Source organism: Rhincodon typus, chromosome 5 (genome assembly GCF_021869965.1).
Source record: "Rhincodon typus isolate 14 chromosome 5, sRhiTyp1.1, whole genome shotgun sequence".
In the NCBI taxonomy this organism is placed as follows: Eukaryota; Metazoa; Chordata; class Chondrichthyes; order Orectolobiformes; family Rhincodontidae; genus Rhincodon; species Rhincodon typus.
In genome coordinates this window covers 117,211,705-117,231,932 of record NC_063336.1, presented here as the reverse complement: position 1 = coordinate 117,231,932, position 20,228 = coordinate 117,211,705, and the positions used below count along the sequence as shown (strand labels likewise).

Here is a 20,228-nt window from a genome sequence, read left to right as displayed (position 1 = left end):
CTCCCACCTCAAGCCGCACCCCCATTTCCTACCTACTAACCTCATCCCGCCCCCTTGACCTGTCAGTTCTCCCTGGACTGACCTATCTCCTCCCTAACTCCCCACCTACAGTCACCTTTACTGGCTCCATCACTGCCTCTTTGACCTGTCTGTCTCCTCTCCACCTATCTTCTCCTCTATCCATCTTCTATCCGCCTCCCCCTCTCTCCCTATTTATTTCAGAACCCCCTTTCCCCCACCCATTTCTGATGAAGGGTCTAGGCCTGAAACGTCAGCCAAACTGCTCCTATGATGCTGCTTGGCCTGCTGTGTTCATTCAGCTCTACACCTTGTTATCTCAGATTTTCCAGCATCTGCAGTTCCTACTATCTTTGATTGATGTTAAAACCATTCATTTGAAACATGAGGAGTTTTGATGAAAACAGTGCTAATTATAACCATATCCGAAACTGTTTCCAAACAATGTCATTATACATGCAATTGTTTATATTTAAAATCCTCTACAAAATCCTCTGCAAAAATCCTCTACAATTCCATGTAAGTCTACTTCTTTAATTTTGAGGTTGCATGTACTCTAGGGTTCAAATAATGTGACCACCCATAAAAGAAATATTGAAGAATTTGAAGTGCAGAAATGTCCTCACAGCATTGAGTTCACTCTGAGGTAACGGTTATTCATTCCAATAAATTTTGTCTGAAATTGGGATGTTTACTAGCTCGCGATTGATACGCACATTTTGTCTTTGACAAATAATAACACTGACTAAAGGATATGAATGACTTGTGACACCGCAAAGTGCTTATTAATGATTTTCATTTTACGATCGACCAGCTCCATATACCATCTCAGTAAATCAACCTGAAGATACACAATGCCTCAATACTATTACAGCAGCAATTTTTGTTGCATTTAAATACTACTTCATCGAATTATAACATTATACATTAACGGAGATGTCCATCCAAACACCATGCCCCTTCCCACTCTCTTCTCTTAAAACTCTGCAAATCTTTTTGGAAATATATCTAATTCCTTTTTGAAATTTGTTAATAAATCTACATTTTCCACTCCTTCAGGCAGTGCATTACAGTTAATCATAATGCGCTGCATCAAACTCAATATCCTCAACTCCCTCTGGTCTTTGATGAATTACCTTATTTGTTTTTAATTCCTGACACAGGATGGGTGTCACTGGCTAGGCGAATATTTATTGCCCACCCTAATTGCCTAGAAGGCAGTTGAGAGTCAATCACCTTGCTTTTGACGTAGAGTCACATGTAGACCAGACTGGGTGACCACTTCGCAGAACACTTCTGTTCTGTTAGCAAAGAAAGACCCTGAGCTACATGTTGCCTGCCACTTTAACACACCACCCTGCTCCCTGGCCAACATCTCTGTCTCAGGCTTGCTGCAGTGTTCCAGTGAAGCTCAGCGTGAGCTGGAAGAACAACTTCTCATTTTCCTCATTGTTAGCCATTAACAGCCCCTGTTAATAGCTATTCAACCTCCTAGCCAAATCGTTATCCACCCCTTTGTCTGTCCAACTGCTCTTCTCTCTCTTTGGGCTCTTTCCCCACCTATTGTTTACTCTTTACCCACTCCCCCCATCCTATCTTCTACATATAAACTGACATTTTCCTTGCTACCATTAGTTCTGAGGAAGGGTCACTCGACATGAAACATTAATTCTGATTTCTCTCCATAGAAGCTGCTAGGCTTGCTGAGCTTTTCCAGCAGTTTCTGTTTTATTTCTGGGTAAGGCAGCAGTTTCCTTTCTAAAGGACATTCATGATCCAGATGGAGTTTTTATGACAATTGACAATAGTTCCATCGTCACCATTAGATTCTTAATTCGAGATTTTCATCAAATTCAAATTCCACCTTCTGCCACAGCAGGATTCGAATCCAGGTCCCCAGAACATTACCTGAGTCTCTAGATTAAGAGCCTTGTGATAATGCCACTGGTCCATCACCTCCCCTCATGTTAATGTTTACTATGGTAAATTTCCTCAAATGCATAAAATGCATTCAACGTTTTGGCATCAACTACTTCCTGTGGTAATGAACTCCACAGGCTCACCACTCCTCCAGTGTCACTAGGTCAAAATCATGGACCTCCTACCAAATGGACTGCCATGGTTCTAGAAGGCAGCTCACCACCATGTCCTAAAGGGCAACTAGGGATGGGCAAGAAATGCTGGCCAGGCAGCAATGCCCAAGTCCTATAAATGTATAAAAAAACATGGGTGGAAAGATTTGTTCATGTAGTGTCACCTCAAACAGCACCGTACCGGTGTATGTGCTTTCACCAAGGCTCACAGTGACCAGGTACAGACTATGCAGTCCATACGGCCCATTTCTCACTGACATCTTCATCATTATAACTGTTAACTTCTGGGGTACTAACATAGCCATAATAGCACTGCTACATGACACAATTTTTCCTGTTTGTTTTGGTGTTGAACATAATCGTCTCCCACTGTCAGCATGAGCGCTTTCAAAGCTTTCTGTAAACCTAACATTTATTTTGGGTCACTTCTTCCAACCCTTGTGAACAATTTTTGAGGGTTAGTTTTCTCTCTGACACCGAGCGTCACATAGAAAAGGTGTCCAGGATGTCTCTTTGTTCGGTAGAGAAAAATTCCAGGCAATTTCCAATGTCATGCCAGCAGGATCAGCAAAAAAAAACACAGCCCTTTACTCTTCACTCCCTGAAGATGCACAATCTGCTGAGTCCAAACTCGAACTATCAATTACAGATGCTATTGAAGCTGGTGAACCTCAATTCAGGTTTGAATTCTTCACCTCAGACATGAAGACTGCAGTGCAACTAGAGACCTGTCTCATTTTCATCTTCACATATAAATTTTACCTTCACTTGCTTTAGATTTTTGTATCTGAGTTTTAGCTAATAACAATACTTTTACTCAGTATTGTTCAGTAAAAGTTGTGTGAAAAGCTAGCCTAAAAACTTGTTTAAAGCAGAAGGCTGCACTGCTGGTTACTTTTAAAATTGAAACAACTGGAAACTAACGGGGAGAGGTTATAAATGAGCCGTACAAATTCACAGTCACTTTGAAATGCCATCAGGAACATTTGCAACAAACCGTATGCTGTGATATCAGCTCACTACTGCAAAGTTCCTGTAAGCTTGCTCAGCTTCCCAGTGGCAAAGTGACACCAAATTGGATAAAGCTAATTATTTTCAATTCCATTTGTCATGTGAAGAAAATCTCCATTGGTTGAAGAAATTATTAAGATGTTTTCCACAGCATAGCTGTCACATTTCAAAATAAAAAAGCTTTATAAATCATCTATCAGCTTCCCATCATTCTCGCACAGATAATAGTTTGCTTAAAATGTCAGCTTTAATGGATACACGAATTTAGTGAATTCATTCATCATCATAGAAGCTGCTAGTTTAAAGTAACTGCTAGTTATTTGACCAGGAACATGACCAAATTGCAGTAATAACAAATTAGAACATTCATATCAAATCACAATTTGGGTTTAGCTTTCAAAGTTGACAAATTTGTTTTGCTTTCCCACATTCATTTGTGGGAATATGAACACCAGCATTTCTTGCCCTTCCCTAATTTCTCCTTGAACTGAATGGCTTGCTTTGTCTATTTCAGCAGGCAATTAGGAGCCAAATATTTTGCTGTGGCTGGAGCCACATATAAATCAAACTATCTAAGGATGGCAGAATTCCTTCTGGAACTGGGTGAAATTAGTGACCCATTTTTAAAAAAAAACAAACTGGGTTTTAACAATAATCAACATACAGTGATTACAATTGAGCTAGTTTTATGCTAGGATTTTTTGAATTCAAATTTTACCAACTGCAGTCATGATTTTCCAACCCAGAGTATTACCTTGGATCACTGGATTACTAGACCAGTGATACTCCCACTACACCTCCTTGGCTTCCCCCTGTGTATTCTATTCAAACTTTTAAATGAGAACAGGAATGCAGCCATATTTGAGAAGAAGAATAATAACTTTGACAGATTTTGTTAATGCATATCATGTTTGACTTTATGTCCAGGGGAGGTGTTTGGAAAACGTTGAGTATCTCAGAATCTCATTTAAAAAGACATCACCTCAAACAGCATTGTATTCTTTCAGTACTGGTTGAACTATCCATCTAGATTAGGTGCTGAAATCTCTGAAGGTAGGCTTGAATCCATGACCCAGGTACAAGAGTTATCATTAAACCATAACTATCAAGGGATGGGGAAATATGTTCTTTAAGCTGGGGGAATGAAGGATAGTTTATCTCAACTTGGGGATGGGAGGAATTCATGTCAATTTCAGTGGATGGGGAGAAAATGTCATTTTGAACTTTTGAAGTGTACTCATTTAAATTGGGCGAATGTAACAAAAAGACTGTAAGAAATTTGTTTGTCGAGAGGGGTAAAACCTCGAACTGTTTGACATAACTGGTATTAAATGGAATCTGTGAATTTCAAAAAAAGAAAATTGGATTGCTATGTGGCAAAGAGGTGTATAGAGGGTTGCAGAACGCAGTGTGATTAGCTCTGCCAGTTCAGGAAGAAAAATACCTGCACACACTTGTTGGTCCACAGCACTTATTTCAATACTAAAACACCATTGAGTAATAAGGAATCTGAGTCCATCATTACAGATTGTGAAAGCTTTGACAATGACTGGGGGGTTCTGAGGCAAACAAAAGGTAAAGTCACCACAGTCCTGCTCTCTCCTTAGAGAGAAATGACCGGGGGTGGTTTAACCTGAGGGTCATCATGCCTCAGGTGAGGGGAAAGGTTGGGAAGAAGAGTCTTTCGTGGTAACCTCAGGGAATTGTTGACTTCACTCTAAACCACAAACCAGCCATCTAGCCACCTGACCTAACTTAAAACAATGTATTTGTAAAAAGCTAACTGTCATATGATATCGGAGATAGCGAGAACTGCAGAGATAACATGGTGTGGAGCTGGAGGAACACAACAGGCCAGGCAGCGTCAGAGGAGCAGGAAAGTTGATGTTTTGGGTCAGGACACTTCTTCAGAAATGGCCATTTCTGATGAAGGGTCCCGACCCGAAACCTCAGCTATCCTGCTCCTCTGATGCTGCCTGGCCTGCTGTGTTCATCCAGTTCCACATTGTGCTGTCATATGATATCACTGTAGAGCATTTTTTTCTCTTTGGCTTTAACTCTTAAGTTTATTTTATCCTGCTATTTTGTGCTTCTCACACACTTTGTCACAGACACGGTTTTGTTTTTTCTTCTCCCCTGTTTGACATTCATTTATTTCTCCTTTCTGATCTCTTTTCCGTGACAGCTCCTTTTCTTTTTTGGTTTTCACTTGTTTCTCTTTGTCCATCCTCTGTATTCATTCTTACTTTCTTTCATCCTCAATGTTTTTGTTTGGTCTTTTCCAGTGTGGCTCATTTAAGGCTTAAGTGGTTAAAAAATGCTCTGATAATCACCCACGCATGAATGCTGGAAAAACCTGTTGTTAAATTTGTGCATAAATCTAGCTGATACACTGGGCAGACAAATAAGGTACAAGACTCTACCTCTGCGAATGGAACAGAGGCTGGAATAGGTGCACTTTGATGAATAAGGATAACCAACGGAACTCATTTGCATCTGTGATATTGAAGAGACGTATGCAGCATTAATCCATTAAGTTCAATCATCTCTCTACTTATCTGTGATAATATTTTACCAATTCACTGATCACTGGCTTGATAAATCACATGGAAAATAAGGAAAATTGTAATAGACAAGGTAATTATTATCTCATGCACAGATAATTCTCCAACATGGAATAAATGGAACGTTCTCAGAAATTATCATGAATTTCAGACATCTTTGGTTTGCTCAAAACCAGTTAACTTGCTACTTCTCCATGGGGTTTTCTCACTCATGAAATGGGTCTGGTTACCCAGAACAACCACTTTGATGGTGTTTATATTATTTAATATTTCCAGATCCTGGTATGAAATGGTTGGATCTTTCCATTTTCAGGGTTGCTCCCCCCAAGTTTCTTCAAAGCGTGCAGGAACCAGTATAACCAACAAAAACAGGGACCGTTCAGTTCAAGTGTGTACATTTGAACCACCCGCCTTGGAAATTCTGACCATCCCCACCCAGAGTCAGTGCATGTTGAGTGATAAAGGCTGAGAATTCAGTAACATGGGAAGTGGAGTAGTCCTTTTTGCTCACTGAGCCTGGCCCACCAATCAATGAGATCACAGGTGATCTGTGACCTAACTCTATGTACACACCTTTGTCCCTGATCCCTGAACACATTTGATGGTCTTTTGCTAAATAATCTCATATTTTAGATTATAATCCAGCATCATTGCAACCTGCAGAAGATCATTGCAAACTTCCACTAGCCTATGTGTTTTGTAATCTCACTCTAGAAAGTCCAGGTCTCTATTTTAGACTATACTTTCTAGCCCTCGAGTTCATATCTCAGGCCAAGAGGTGAAGCATAGAAAGGAAGTTAACCTTTATACTTTTCAGAAATTCATTCAGGGGTATAGGTTTCACTGGCCGGGTAAGCAATTATTGCTCATTCCTAATTGAGAAGTTGGCGGTGAGCTGCCTTTATAAACTGCTACAGTCCACCTGGTGTGGGTACACTCACAATGCTGTTCGGGAAGGAGTTTGAGGATTTTGATCCAGCAACACTGAAGGAATAATGACATGTTTCTAAGTCATAATGGTGAGTGACTAGGAGAGAAACTTGCAGGAGGTGGTATTTCCATGCATTTGCTGTCTATGTTCTTCTAAATGGAGTGATTGTGGATGTGGGTGGTACTGTCTAAAGATCTTTGGTGATTTTTTTGTAGATGGTGCACATTGCTGCTTCAGTGTATCAGTGGTGGAGGTAGTCGATGTTTGTAGATGTGGTGTCAATCAAGTGGGTTGCTTTGTCCTGAATGGTGTTGAGCTTCCTGAGTGTTGTTGGAGCTGCACCCATCACATTCCTGCCTTGTGCCTTATAGATGGTGGATAGGCTTTGGGGAGTCTGGAGCTGAGTCACTCGCTGCAGTATTTCTAGCCTCTGACCTGTTCTTGTTGCCACTGCATTTATATGGTGGGGCAGTTCAGTTTCTGGTCAATAGTAATCTCCAGAGTGTTGATAATTGGGATTCAGTGATGATAATGCCATTGAATGCTAAGTTTTTTTTCTCTCTTGTTGGAGTTGGTCATTGCTTGGCACTTGTGTGAAATGAATACTACCTGCATTTCTGGATATTGTCCGGCTCTTGCTACACTTGGACATGGACTGCTTTAGTATCTGAGGAGTTGTGACTGGTGCTGAACATTGTGCAATCATTGGTGAACATCCCCACTTCTGGCCGTATGGTGGAGAGAAGGTCATTGTTGATGCAGCTGAAATGTGTGGGCCTTGGACACTAACCGTCCTGTATTTCTCTCGATATCTATTTATAAGGAATGCCATGACAATCATACACTTGTTCACCTAAAAACACATTTTTAGTCTGTTTCTTTTTATAAAGGCTCAAGTTAAGCTGCAGTTAGTGATCACTATCTGGATTAGTTAGTATATCATTAATATTAGATTCCCCGATTGGTGAAAATAATTTCTCTCTATTTACTGTACCTGTTTCTTCAATATCTTGATAATGTGATCGAATCCCATCTTTATCTTATAAATTCCAGGGAATACAACTCTTGTGGGGAAGCAGTGGTGTTATAGTAATGTTCCTGGACTAGTACCCCAATGACCCAGGCTACTATTCTGATTCTAATCTGACCATGGTAAAAATTTGATGGAATTCTTGCAATGTAATGGTGGCATCCCTAGCTCCAGGGGTTAATGTGCAGGTTCAAGACTTTCCTCCCACAGAGGTATGTCTGAATGAGTTGAATTTAAAAAAAAACTTCTGGTTGTACGATCTGTTCTTAGTCATTTATCCCTTGAAATCCAGGTGCCATTGGGGTAGGTCAAGGCTGCACTAACTTCAATAATCATTCCTAAAGTGAGGTGCCCAGAGCCATTCACAGTATTCCAGGTATCCATTTAAATATTTGTATAGTTGTTTGTACAATTCTTAGAGAAGATGAAATTAGGGCAAAACTATAAGATCTGCCTGGGTTGGCTATGGGTACAAAATTGGATGTTTAGCATTCCAGCCGAAAAGGAAATCAGCAACAGTAATATACCCACAGTGTAATGCTGCTGACTTCAATTTGAGGAATTGACTGTGACATATTTTGAGGGTGCATTTTCAGCACAAAAACTCTGAAAAGAAAAGAAAGTAAACATCTTGTTCACGTTGCTCTCTGACAGAGCTGGCAGCATCAAAGTGAGTGAATTATTGAAATAACGGTGTATCATGTTTTGGCCAATGAGCAGATCCAGAAAGACTGGCATAAAATATTCAGCATCTGTCTGCACCAGTTTTCTGTCAAGTGCTTTATAATTCACAAGCTCTCAGTTTACCTTTCCAGCGTCACCAGTGACCTCATGAAGGATTCTAACATTCTCACATTACACAGCATTAAAAGCAGTTGTATTTGATATTACAATGTACACACCAGCCTTGCATATGTATATTTGAAGACATGTATTAATGAATGCCATTAAGTCTTTATGAAATAACCTTTTGATCATTATATACAAGGAGTCTCAATTCTATCAGCACCACAAATAAAATTATTTCTGAAAAAACATGAAGCTTTCTGTCTTTGCGCTGTTTGCCTTTCATAACTACTTTAAATTACTAATGTCAATACATGCATGATATTTCAATGCTGGCACATGGTATATTATTAGCAAGTACCAATACAAGAGGCCACTTGATGCCAATCCTGCTGAAAATTGGTGATTTGTTGACATGAAAGTAAATTTGTTTTGAACTCATGCATTTGTTTTAATGTGAAGTTACATAGTTGGAATGATTTGGAGGTCTTCTTGATTATATTTTTAGGTGACTATACGGGCTAAGTGGATTTTAGAAATATTCAAAGTTAAGTTCACTGTCCTTGGGAATATTTCAAAATGAAAGCTGGATCCCAACAGCCTGCAAAATACAAGCAGGAGTTTTGACCGATAGATTTCCTCAGAGTCTGTACTTGGAAGAAATTAAGTATACATGATTTAGGCAGAAATTAACACTCCTGGCCAGCCTCGCATTTATACAATATCATTAATATGGTAAAACATTTCAAAGTATTTCACAACAGTATTGTCAAATAATAAAATGTACCATAGTGAGATGTAAGGAGAGATAACCAAAAACTTGTAAAAAGAGGTAACATTGACAAGTGTCTTAAAGGAGGAAAGAAAAAGACAAAGATTTATTGGAGGACATTGAAGTATTACACCCTGTTTTCATTATATTTTGCTCTGGTTAGTTTGGGATTGGATTTCCATAAACTTTCATTAAACTTATACTCATCCAATGCCCCACTGTCCATAGCCTGGCTCTCATCAAGTGCTATTTATCCTGTGTTCACTGACCTACGGTGATTGATTGATTGATTTATTGTAGTCACACATACCTCAGTACAGTGAAAAGCTTTGTTTGCAAGCAGTACAGGCAGATCATTGCAAGTAAGGACATACAGATCATTGGGTGCTTAGACAGAGTGAGGGACACAAGTTACACTGCACAGGAGATGCACAAAGCAAGATCAACATTGACAAGATCAGCATTACTTGAAGTTAGAGAAATCCATTCATCAGTCTAAGAATGACAGGGAAGAAGCTGTTCTTGAAACCTGTTGGTGCGTGTATTCAAGCTTCTATACCTTCTGCCCGACAGAAGAGGTTGTAGGAGATCATTACCAGGGTGGGAAGGGTCTTTGATGATGTGGGCAGCCTTTTCGCTGTAATGAGAAGTGTAAATGGAGTCCATGGATGGAAGGTTGGCTTCCATGATGGTCTGGGCTGTGCACACAATCATCTGTAGTTTCTTACGGTCCTGGGTAGAGCAGTTGCTGTACCAGGCTGTTATGCTCCTGGATAATATGCTTCCTGTGGTGCATCTGTAAAAGTTGGTGAGCGTTCCTGTGGACATGCTGAATTTCCTAAGCTGCTGAAGAAGAAGAGGCATTGTTGTGTGGCACACAGTTAAGCAAAGACTTGATTTTAAAGTCATCATCCTTGTTTTGAAAACTCTCTTGTCCTCATCCCTTCTTGTCTTTGTAATCCACTCCAGCCCTACAATCCTCCAAGTTCTCAGAACTTCTCCAATTCTAGTCACTTTGGACAACAATCATTTCTCATCACCTCGCCATTGCAGGCTGTGCCTTCAGTTGCCTAGACCCAAAACTCTAAAATGCCCTCCAAAATATCTTTGTCTTTTTTTTAATATCTCCTTTAACAAGCTTGTTAATGCTACCTGTAGGACATTCATATCCAGGCTCCACTGTTGGTGGTTACCAAAGATGTCAATGAAATATCTGGAATTAAGAGAGTAACGATGACCATGAAACCATTGTTGAATGTCGAAAAATATCATCTGGTTCACTCCCTGTCTCATTGGGTTGGTCGTCTAGCAATAACAATACCTCTCCCATTTTGCATACATGTGTCCTCATTCAGATCTTAAAATTTCAGTTTTGGGATGCGTGTGTACTGCAAGGTCAGCATTTATTGTCCATTCCTAATTGCCCTCAAGAAGGTAGGTTGCTTTATTGAACTGCTGCAGTCCACATCATGTTGGTCCACCCACAGTGTTTTTGGGAAGGGAAGTCTAGGTGTGCTGCCCTAGTTCTTCTGATAGAGTTTTGAGGTTTAGAAGGTGCTTTTGGATGTGCTGTTGCTGCTGTGCATCTTGTAGGCGGAACACATGCTACCACTAAGTTTCAGTAGCAGAAGGCACAGGTCGTGAAGTTGTTGGATGAAATTTCAGTCAAGGACTTTACTGTGTTGTTAGTGGTGTTAAATATTTTGGTGTTGAGTGTTGTTGGAGCTCCATTCCAGTCAATGGAGATGATTCCATTACTCTTCTAATGTGTGTCCTGTAGCTGGGGACAGACTTTGAGGAGTCATGAGATGAGACACTTTCCATGAATTCCCAGTCTTCTCACGTATGTTATTGATGTGTTACTTTTTTGGCCAATGTTATCTCCAGACTGTTGAAGGTGACAGATTCTATGAGGTAATGTCAAGGAGAGATGATTAGATTCAGAGCTAGCCATTACTTGGCATTTGTTTGCAAAGTTTCCTCTAAATTGCACGGTTGTACATGACTGTTGCTGCTCCAAGATCAGGGTACTGATACTCTTTGCAGCATTGATGTACAATTTGAGAAGTCACTGCTGTGCATGGACTGCATAGAGGAGAAACTAATTCATGGAAATGCTGTTTATGTGGAACACCTTTTACTTGCCAGTTAAGCACAAATGTTGTCAAGGTTTTGTTGCACATGAGCTCAACTGCTTGTATCTAAGCAGTTGTGAGTGATCGAGAACACTGTGCAATTATCAACAACATCCCCACTTTGTTTTTTTTGTTGGAGGGAAGATCATTGATGTTTGTTTTTTAACAACCACAATCACATTTCTTTGTGCTGGGTATCACTCCAACCAGAGGTGTATTTTCTACCTGATTCCCATTGATTTCAATTATGCCAGGCTTGTTTATGCCACAACCAGTAAAATGCTGCTTTGATGTCCAGGGCAGTCACTCTCACTGCATTTCATATGCAAAAGTGAGCTTTTATATATGGACTTGAGCATTTATATATGGACTTGAGCATGTCTGTGCATGTCTGAGTGTGAGTGTGTGACTGTGTGAGTGTATGTGTGTGTGTGTGTTTAAGTGTCTGTGTGTGAGTATGAGTGTCTGTGTGTGTGTGTGTCTATATGTGTGCCTGGCTGTGTGCATGTATATTGAGTGCTTACATTAAGCTCACCTTTGACACCATTACAGGTATGTGCTAATTTATCCTGCAATTCATCACGGAACAGTTGGCAAGTCCAGGACAATCTGAATGCTTGTCTCATTGACCCACCACACAAGTGAAGCATCTTGTCTGAATAGTGACACTTCTGCAGAAGATGGTGTCCTGGAATCAATCTTTCAAATAATCAAGTCACAGAGGATTGCCTTTAAAACAGATGCACTACCCCAGCCTGTGCTCAGCTCCCACTTTGTGAATGAAACTCGAAGCGTAGAGGACACAGGTCCACATTGTGGCTCAGCACAGCCAGAATGATGCAGACATGTCAACACGTATTTTGAAAGGGTCAGCCCAACTGTAGGCAGGAAGTGAGCTTGCTGTTCAAATAAGGATGGCCGGTAGGACGCTGGGCTTGGAGGATCAATGGGAGTTTCTTTGAAGAAGAGGTCAGTTTGTTTCTAATATAAAATAGCCGAATAGAAACTCATAACCTGTCTATGATTCTGGAGGGACAGTCCTCCACATGACAGCCTGTGGCTCTCACCGGAGGGTTCACAGCCTCCTGCATTTCCAGGGCAAGGTCACCATGGCTGTCTGGCAGTGATCTGGTCTGATGTACCAAGCGGAGATTTGGAGACCACTTTGTGAAACACCTACGCTCAATTCGTGACAAACGACTGCACCTCCCAGTCACGAACCACTTCAGCTCCCCCTCCCACTCCTTGGACGACATGTTCATCCTGGGCCACCTCCAGTGCCACAACGATGCCACCCGAAGGTTGCAGCAACAGCATCTCATATTCCGCTTGGGAACCCTGCAGCCCAATGGTATCAATGTGGACTTCACAAGCTTCAAAATCTCCCCTCCCCCTACCGAATCCTAAAACCAGCCCAGCTCGTCCTCGCCTCCTTGACCTGTCCATCTTCCCTCCCAACTGACCAACCCCCATCCCAACTCCCCACCTACACTCACCTTTACTGGCTCCATCCCCGCCTCCTTGATCTGTCTGTCTCCTCTCCACCTATCTGCTCCTCTATCCACCTTCCATCATCACCTCCCCCTCTCTCTATTTATTTCAGAACCCCCTTCCCCTCCCTCATTTCTGAAGAAGGGTCCAGACCCGAAACGTCAGCTTTCCTGCTTCTCTGATGCTGCTTGGCCTGCTGTGTTCATCCAGCTCTACACCTTGTTGTCTCAGATTCTCCAGCATCTGCAGTTTCTACTGTCTCTGGTCTGATGTCTATTGTTTACTTTGAAATTGTTTGGAAATGCCAGTTGCTATGGGAACAGGGAATTAATAAGCCATGTTTTATTTTATATGTTCATACAATGTAGGCATCACTGGCCAGGTCAGCATTTATTGCCCATCCACAATTGTCCAGAGGCCAGTTCAGGGTTGACCAGATTCCTGTGGGCCTGCTATGTAGGCCAGACCAGGTAAAGATGGCATATTTCCTTCCCCAAACAACATTAGTGAATCAGATGGATTTTTATGACAATGGACAGTGGTTACTGGGTCACCACACTTCTATTGAACTCAAACTGCACCATCACCCATAGTGAGATATGATCCCATGTCCCCATAACATTGACCTGGGCTTCTGGGTCACAAGTTCAGTGACATTGCCTCTACATCACTGGTCATAGTCACTGTTAGTTTCCCTGCAACATGCTGATAAACAGTTAGCCTGGCCCTGACTTGGCCTGTCCTCTCTCAGTGCTGGGGTCCTGGTGCCTAAACAACATGGCGGCTGGTATCAACAATTTGGGGGCTCACCCAAAACCAATTGTGACCTACTTCTAAAATCCAGCCTCTAGATTGTGCTGAATTAAAGAGTTGAGTTCTCCAAATGTAATTACTGCTTTTGCAATAATTCCTCAAAAGTACATGTAGCTCACATTCAACCTGAATCACTGTATTGAAATAAAGAAATATCCATTTAGGAATGAAATGAGGAGACATTTCTTCACTCAAAGGTTTGTAAACTTTCAAAATTTTCTGCCTTTGAGAATTGAGGACGTTGCATCACTGAGTATATTCAAGTTAGGGGAGAGAGTGGGAAGGCAGAGCTGAAGTAGAACATTAGCCATGATCTTACTGAATAGCAGAGCCAACCTGAGGGGCAGGATAGCTTATTGCTCCTTCACATCCTCATGTCCAAGCTGCTCAATGACTAGCACCAAAATATGGCTGCTGCTCAACATCCAAATGAAGTTATACACCAGTGAACAGTTCTGCAGTTATGATTTCTCAATCTCAAATTGTTCCTGATTGCAAAATCTCTGTTAGAGTTAATTGGTTCTCCAGACTCTTCCTCTGCTTACATCTTCGCTGATTTAAAAATATCAGTTATCAGAATAAAAACACCCCTTCTGCGAGGCATTGTTGAGTTCAATGATGAGGCTAAAGTTATTATGGGGGCTATTGTGTATCTTGGTGACTCATTGTAAATCTGGTAGAGTGCACGATAGAGACCACCCTGAGCCCTCCCTCTGTTTCTCGTTTCATTGAAATCTGCCGTGTCCTGCATCAATCTGCTCAAGTGAGTTACAGCCCATGTGACAAAATTGGAAATCACTCCTGCTGTGTGTGCCAGTCATGTTTTAAAGACATCTACTTGAGACATATAGAAATTATTACTCAAGACTGTAGACTACCTGGATTTTGTAAAGCCTGCATTTGAATTGTTTTTTTAATTTGGGATTTGTAGGTTGTGGATGTTCCATCATGAATTATACTGAAGGGTAGATTAGACAGATTTTGTTCTCTCCGGAATGAAGCGATATGGTGAACAGGGGATGTTGGTGGTAAGTGCCTGGAAATCAGCTAATATAGTATTGGATAGTGAAGCAAGCTTGATGGACCTTATGGCTTACTCCTGCTTCTAGTTCTCATGTTCTTTCATTTTTATTTGTTAATAAGAAACTTAACCGAAATTAATTTTACTTACTTTCATCTACCTGTTATTTTAACTCTAGTGATCGATTAGGAGATCCTTGATTGGGGCTGTTAACCTGGACCAATCAGGGAGCCGTGCCTGACAAATATAAACAGGAGATTTAGAGAATGTCCTCATTCTAGGGACTAACTCCGAGCTGGCTGGTCAGATCCTATGTACTGTGCACATGTGAATAAAGGATGACTTGATGATGGGATACCGGCCTCTCTGCAGTTCTTTCATTAACCAAAGTACTCGTTTATTTTAAATGACTTGATCTCTCTGTTAAGATATTGAGCAGAGGAATTTCTTAAGCAAGCTATGATTTTTATCAATCTATTTCGATCCAAAATAAAATCATCAGCTAAAGTTACAGCTAAATTCTGGCTCTTTTTCCTCAGTTTAATTAGCACCTCCATAATCAAAGTAGCATACATGCTGCACTTAGAAATCTGAAAATGTGAACTGATTGAATGTGCAAGATGAGAGTATAAATGGAAACTGTAATAAAACAGATTGCCTTGGACTTTGTATATTCAGTTTCCTTCAGTTTCTTCACTGAGGAAGTCTACCAAGGCCTCAAACAGAAGGGATAAAAAATGTACCACCAAACATAAATAATCAGGAGTGGTTTATTTTCTGATATCTTATAGCTGTGCAAGGCAAACTTGACATGCTTAACCTCATTTTAAATAACTTCAACATTTAATTATTTCTTTTATGAGACTTTTTAAGTATTCCCTCGAACCTTATGATTGCATCTTTTCCAATTTAGTTTATGACCAAAAGCACCAGTTAGATAGACATTAGAACTGTACACTTGAGCTAAACTGTTGAAAGTAAATGGAGAATTTTTGCACATTTATTTCTGTAAAAGTTGCAAATACACACTTTTGTAACACTGACAGAATTATATGATTTCCAATTTTCTTTTAATATATATTTCATGCATTCTCTATTTCAATGTATTTCATTGTAAGTTGCATTTTCTTTTGCATTTTGAAACAGCATTTTGAAGACAATTTGTTTAAACCAAGTTCATTCAGTAGTTACTTTGAGTGCATTGTGTTTTTTATGTTTTCAAGCCCTTGTATTTCTTCAGCCCATTAGTTTACTAGATTAATGAAGGTAAAATTTCAGTTTTCAGGGCTTATTCTTTGTTTTGTTTCCAATAACGCTTCAGGTCTAGTTACCAAGGTAACAGAATTGAAACACTTAATAGTTATTAGACAGGCAATCGTTTTATCTGTTTAGACTTGATCGAAAGTAACGCATTTGAGGTCTGACAGGACAAGAATTCTAACATGTTGTTGCTAGATACCCATTAAAATTGATCCAGTAATTTTCTCAGTCGCACTTGAATTAATACAATCAAATGACCAAGAACAAAATTACTACAATACAGTTTAGTTTGCAGCCTTTGGATTTTGCTGTCACTTTCTGCTGAACAACACTGATCAGGATTTTTAGGATGGTGGCATTTCCGTTCCTGCCACTTGTTTGTGAATGCGTCACAATCAGTACTGTTTCCCTGCAGCTATTTAATGGCAATGGGACTTTAGTTCCTCACCTGAGAGCAAATCCCACCTTGAATGGGGTGCCTTGTCCCAGCTGCATCAGGAGCTGCAATGGTCAGGACCAGGAGCAGGACCAGGACCGGGACTAAGACTATGGCTCCAAGCTATCCCTAACCTCCAAGTCTCAGAAGTCACCAACCAGAAAAGTTTAGGGCTCTCATGGCCTGGTGGCTTGGCAGTGAACATGAGTCAGGATTTTGTCAGTACGTTGTTGGAAAGGCTGAACAAGAGGGGGCACACATGTGACGAGGCCTTGTGTTGAAAGGAAGCAGTCAATGCAGGTGAGTAACTTTGTCTAACTATTCTGACATTCTTCAAAGACAGAGGAAAATGAAAAAGATGCACGACCAGAGGACAGGTGGAGAGCTACCAACACTGAGCAATGGACAGAGAGTGTGAGTTAGAAAATACAAATAATTCAATAGCAGCAAAGGTTTCTAAAATTCACAACTAGTTCAGGTCAAACAAAGTCGTTACTAGTCCTTGGGCTACATTGTGATGGAACAGAAATTGGTTCAGATCAATATCTGATAGACCATACATGCAGGAAGTGACTGGGGAATAATGATTGTGCACTGATGTTCAGGGACAGCAATCAGCAGCGAAACAACCAGGTTGTGAAAAAATTGCAACAAAGAGCAACACGTATCTCTCCAGATGAATACACAACCACCAGATCAAGGTGTGTTATCAAATCTCCCAGGGGTTACATTGATGTTTGAATTGCTCATCTTGTATGCTCTATGTTAACCAGCTTACATAATTGTTAAATTTATGACATATATGTCTACATATTTGTTTGGCATAAATTTGTACCTTTTGATAAAGGAGTTAGTCATAAGACCATAAAATATAGGAGCAGAATCAGGCCACTTGGCCCATCGAGTCTGCTGTGCCATTCAATCGTGGCTGATATGTTTCTCAACCCCATTCTCCTGCCTTCTCACCGTAACCCTTGATCCCCTCACTGATCAAGAAACTATCTATCTTTGTCTTAAATACACTCAATGACTTAGCCTCCACAGTCTTCTGTGGCAATAAGTTCCACAGATTCACCACCCTCTGGCTGAAGAAACTCCCTCTCATCTCTCTTCTGAAGGGTTGTCCCTTCATTTTGAGGCTGTGCCCTCAGGCTCTGGTCTCTCCTACTAGTGGAAACACCTTCTCCACGCTCACTCTATCCAGGCCTCTCAGTACTCCATATGTTTCAATTAGAACTCCTCATATCCTTATAAACTCCATCAAGTACAGATTGGTCCTCAAAGGCTCCTCGTATGAGAAGCCCTTTATTCCCTGAATCACTCTGTAAACCTCCTCTGGACCCCCTCCAACACCAGCACATCCTTCCTTAGATACAGAGCCCAAAACTGCTCATAATATTCCAAATGTGGTCTTACCAGTGTCTTATACAGCCTCAGCAGTATATCTCTGCTTTTGTACTCTAGCCCTCTTGAAATAAATGCTTACATTACATTTGCCTTCCTAATGTTGTTGTGTTATCCCTGTATAGTGGATAGTATAGCGGTGTACTTTTAACAGACACAGTCATGATATTATTACTGTGTCATAGCATGTGATTGGAAGGTATAAAAATCTTACACTTTATCTTAACTTGGATCACCGGAAACATGGCAAGACGATAGAAACATACTCTGTTTGTGACTGAATAGCCTGATGTCAGCTAAGGCATTTTTGTATACATTAGTGAACAGTGTTCAATGTCTGTTAGATCTTTCAATATCACATTACGCACATCTAAATTCTTATGTTACGGGAGATATCATAACTAATACTGCATTCAGTTCTGGTCTCCCTGCTACAGGAACGATGTTGAGAAACTTCAAAAGGTTCAGAAAAGATTCACAAGGATGTTGCTGGGCTTGGAGGGTTTGACCTATACTGAGAGGCTGGCTAGGCTGGGCTATTTTCCCTGGATGGTCGGAGGCTGAGGGGTGACCTTATAGAGGTTTATAAAATCATGAGGGACATGGATAGGGTAAATAGCCAAGATCTTTTTCCCTGGGTAGGGGAGTCCAAAGCTGGTGGGTGCAGGTTAAAGGTAACAGGGGAAAGATTTAAAAGGAATCTAAGGGGCAATGTTTTCATGCAGAAGGAGGTGCGTGTGTGGAATGAGCTGCCAGAGGAAGTGGTGGAAACTGGTAGAATTGCAATATTTAAAAGGCATCTGGATGGCAACATGAATATAGAAGGGTTTAGAGGGATCTGGGCCAAATGGGACAAGATTAATTTGTCAGCATGGACGAGTTGGACTAAAGGGTCCATTTCTGTGCTGTACATCTCTATGACTCTAGATACAGATACCCTGCTGAAGGCAAAATGTCTATCATTGTGCTAACTGGGGAAGGGCAACTCATGGTGAGCTTGCCAGTGAATCTCAGTTGCCCTGAATCAACAAAAAAAAAGTCCATTGCTGAGGAGCTGAGGATTAGTATAACTTTTCATTTTTATTTCCCCTTCCCCTCCCCCATTTCTGAAGAAGGGTCTAGACCCGAAACGTCAGCTTTCCTGCTCCTCTGATGCTGCTTGTCCTGCTGTGTTCATCCAGCTCTACACCTTGTTATCTCTATCTTTCATTTTTATTATCCAATTTTGAACCTGCCCTCGGGTGCACTTAAACTGCAAATGTTGCTTTAGCTTCACAAAAGTATTGCAGTTGTAGATTAGTTGTTGAGCCACCAGGTAAAACCTTGTTCACAGCAGACAGCTGCTTGCATGGTCTGCCCGACAATTAATGGAGGCAAATACATCCTCAATTTTTCAACTAGCTGCTGATGGTTGCAGAATATCACCATCAAACACAGCCATGATAATCACTTGGATCTGTGACAGGGCTTGACCTCACATTGATCCGATACCAGAAGTGTAGAGAGAGAGAGAGAGAGACTCTTCATTGGATGCAATCTCGTTCTGCTTCCTAACAGGTTCAGTTCAAGCCTCCTGCTCTAATTTTGACATCAATATGATGCAGTTTCATCTTGGTTCCAACACCAGACTTAAGAGTGTACACACATTGCAGGACTTATTGAATGAAGGTCTTGTCAATCTGATTCTGCTGTCTGAACCAATCTTATCTTCAAGCTGTATATGTGCACAAAATAAGCAGCAATCTGGGAAGGTTCCAGTAGGAAACACATGGCTTTATTTTCCTTATGATGCCATATATAAAAAAAAAATACCTGCTGTGTGGTACCTGGTGGAATAAGCTCAAGAGGTCAAATGCTCTGACCTCATATAGTTGTGTTTTGAAATTACCAGCCACATGCAACCCATTTCAATGGCCATTGGCATCTGTGCCAGTATCTAACAACCCTAATGGCACATCTCTGACCATTTACAAGATGCTTCTGCCCTTCAATGCTGTACCTCAGGCTGCCCTGGTAACTCTCACTATAATGCTGCAGCAAGGACACTGTGTGATCAGGGACACACCTCCAGCTCAGGGACTGCACAAGGCTGTATCTCCAGGCTCTCTGTAGACTGACCAACCACTCACTCACTCTGAACCAGGCTGCATGCTCACAGAATCCCTGCCTTGCACTGCCTTTACTTGTCCCCTCAGCCAGAGTTACCAGGCTCTCAGGAACAAGAGGAGGCTATTCATCAATCAACCCTTTCCCATCATTCAATACTATCATGGCTGATCATACACTCCAATGCCTTTTGCCCTCCCCACTCCCTATAACGCTTCATGCCACCGGTAATCAGAAAATACACAAAGTCTGAGCTTCCATATATTTCCAAAATGAGGTAGAGAATTCCAAAGCTTCACATCTCTTTCATAAAAACATTTCGCCTCATTTTGGGCCTAATTGGCATCTCCCTTGTTT

The 20,228-nt window shown here is 41.0% G+C and overlaps 1 protein-coding gene across 1 annotated transcript in view; it reads right to left on the bottom strand.

Moving 5' to 3' along the window:
• The window catches only part of otofa (otoferlin a), a 323,207-nt gene that overhangs the window by 224,619 nt on the left and 78,360 nt on the right, over positions 1–20,228 (bottom strand). Inside the window, exon 4 of the mRNA XM_048597126.1 lies at positions 10,358–10,418. Coding sequence (XP_048453083.1) covers positions 10,358–10,418 — 61 coding nt within the window. The remainder of the gene's footprint in view (positions 1–10,357; positions 10,419–20,228) is intronic.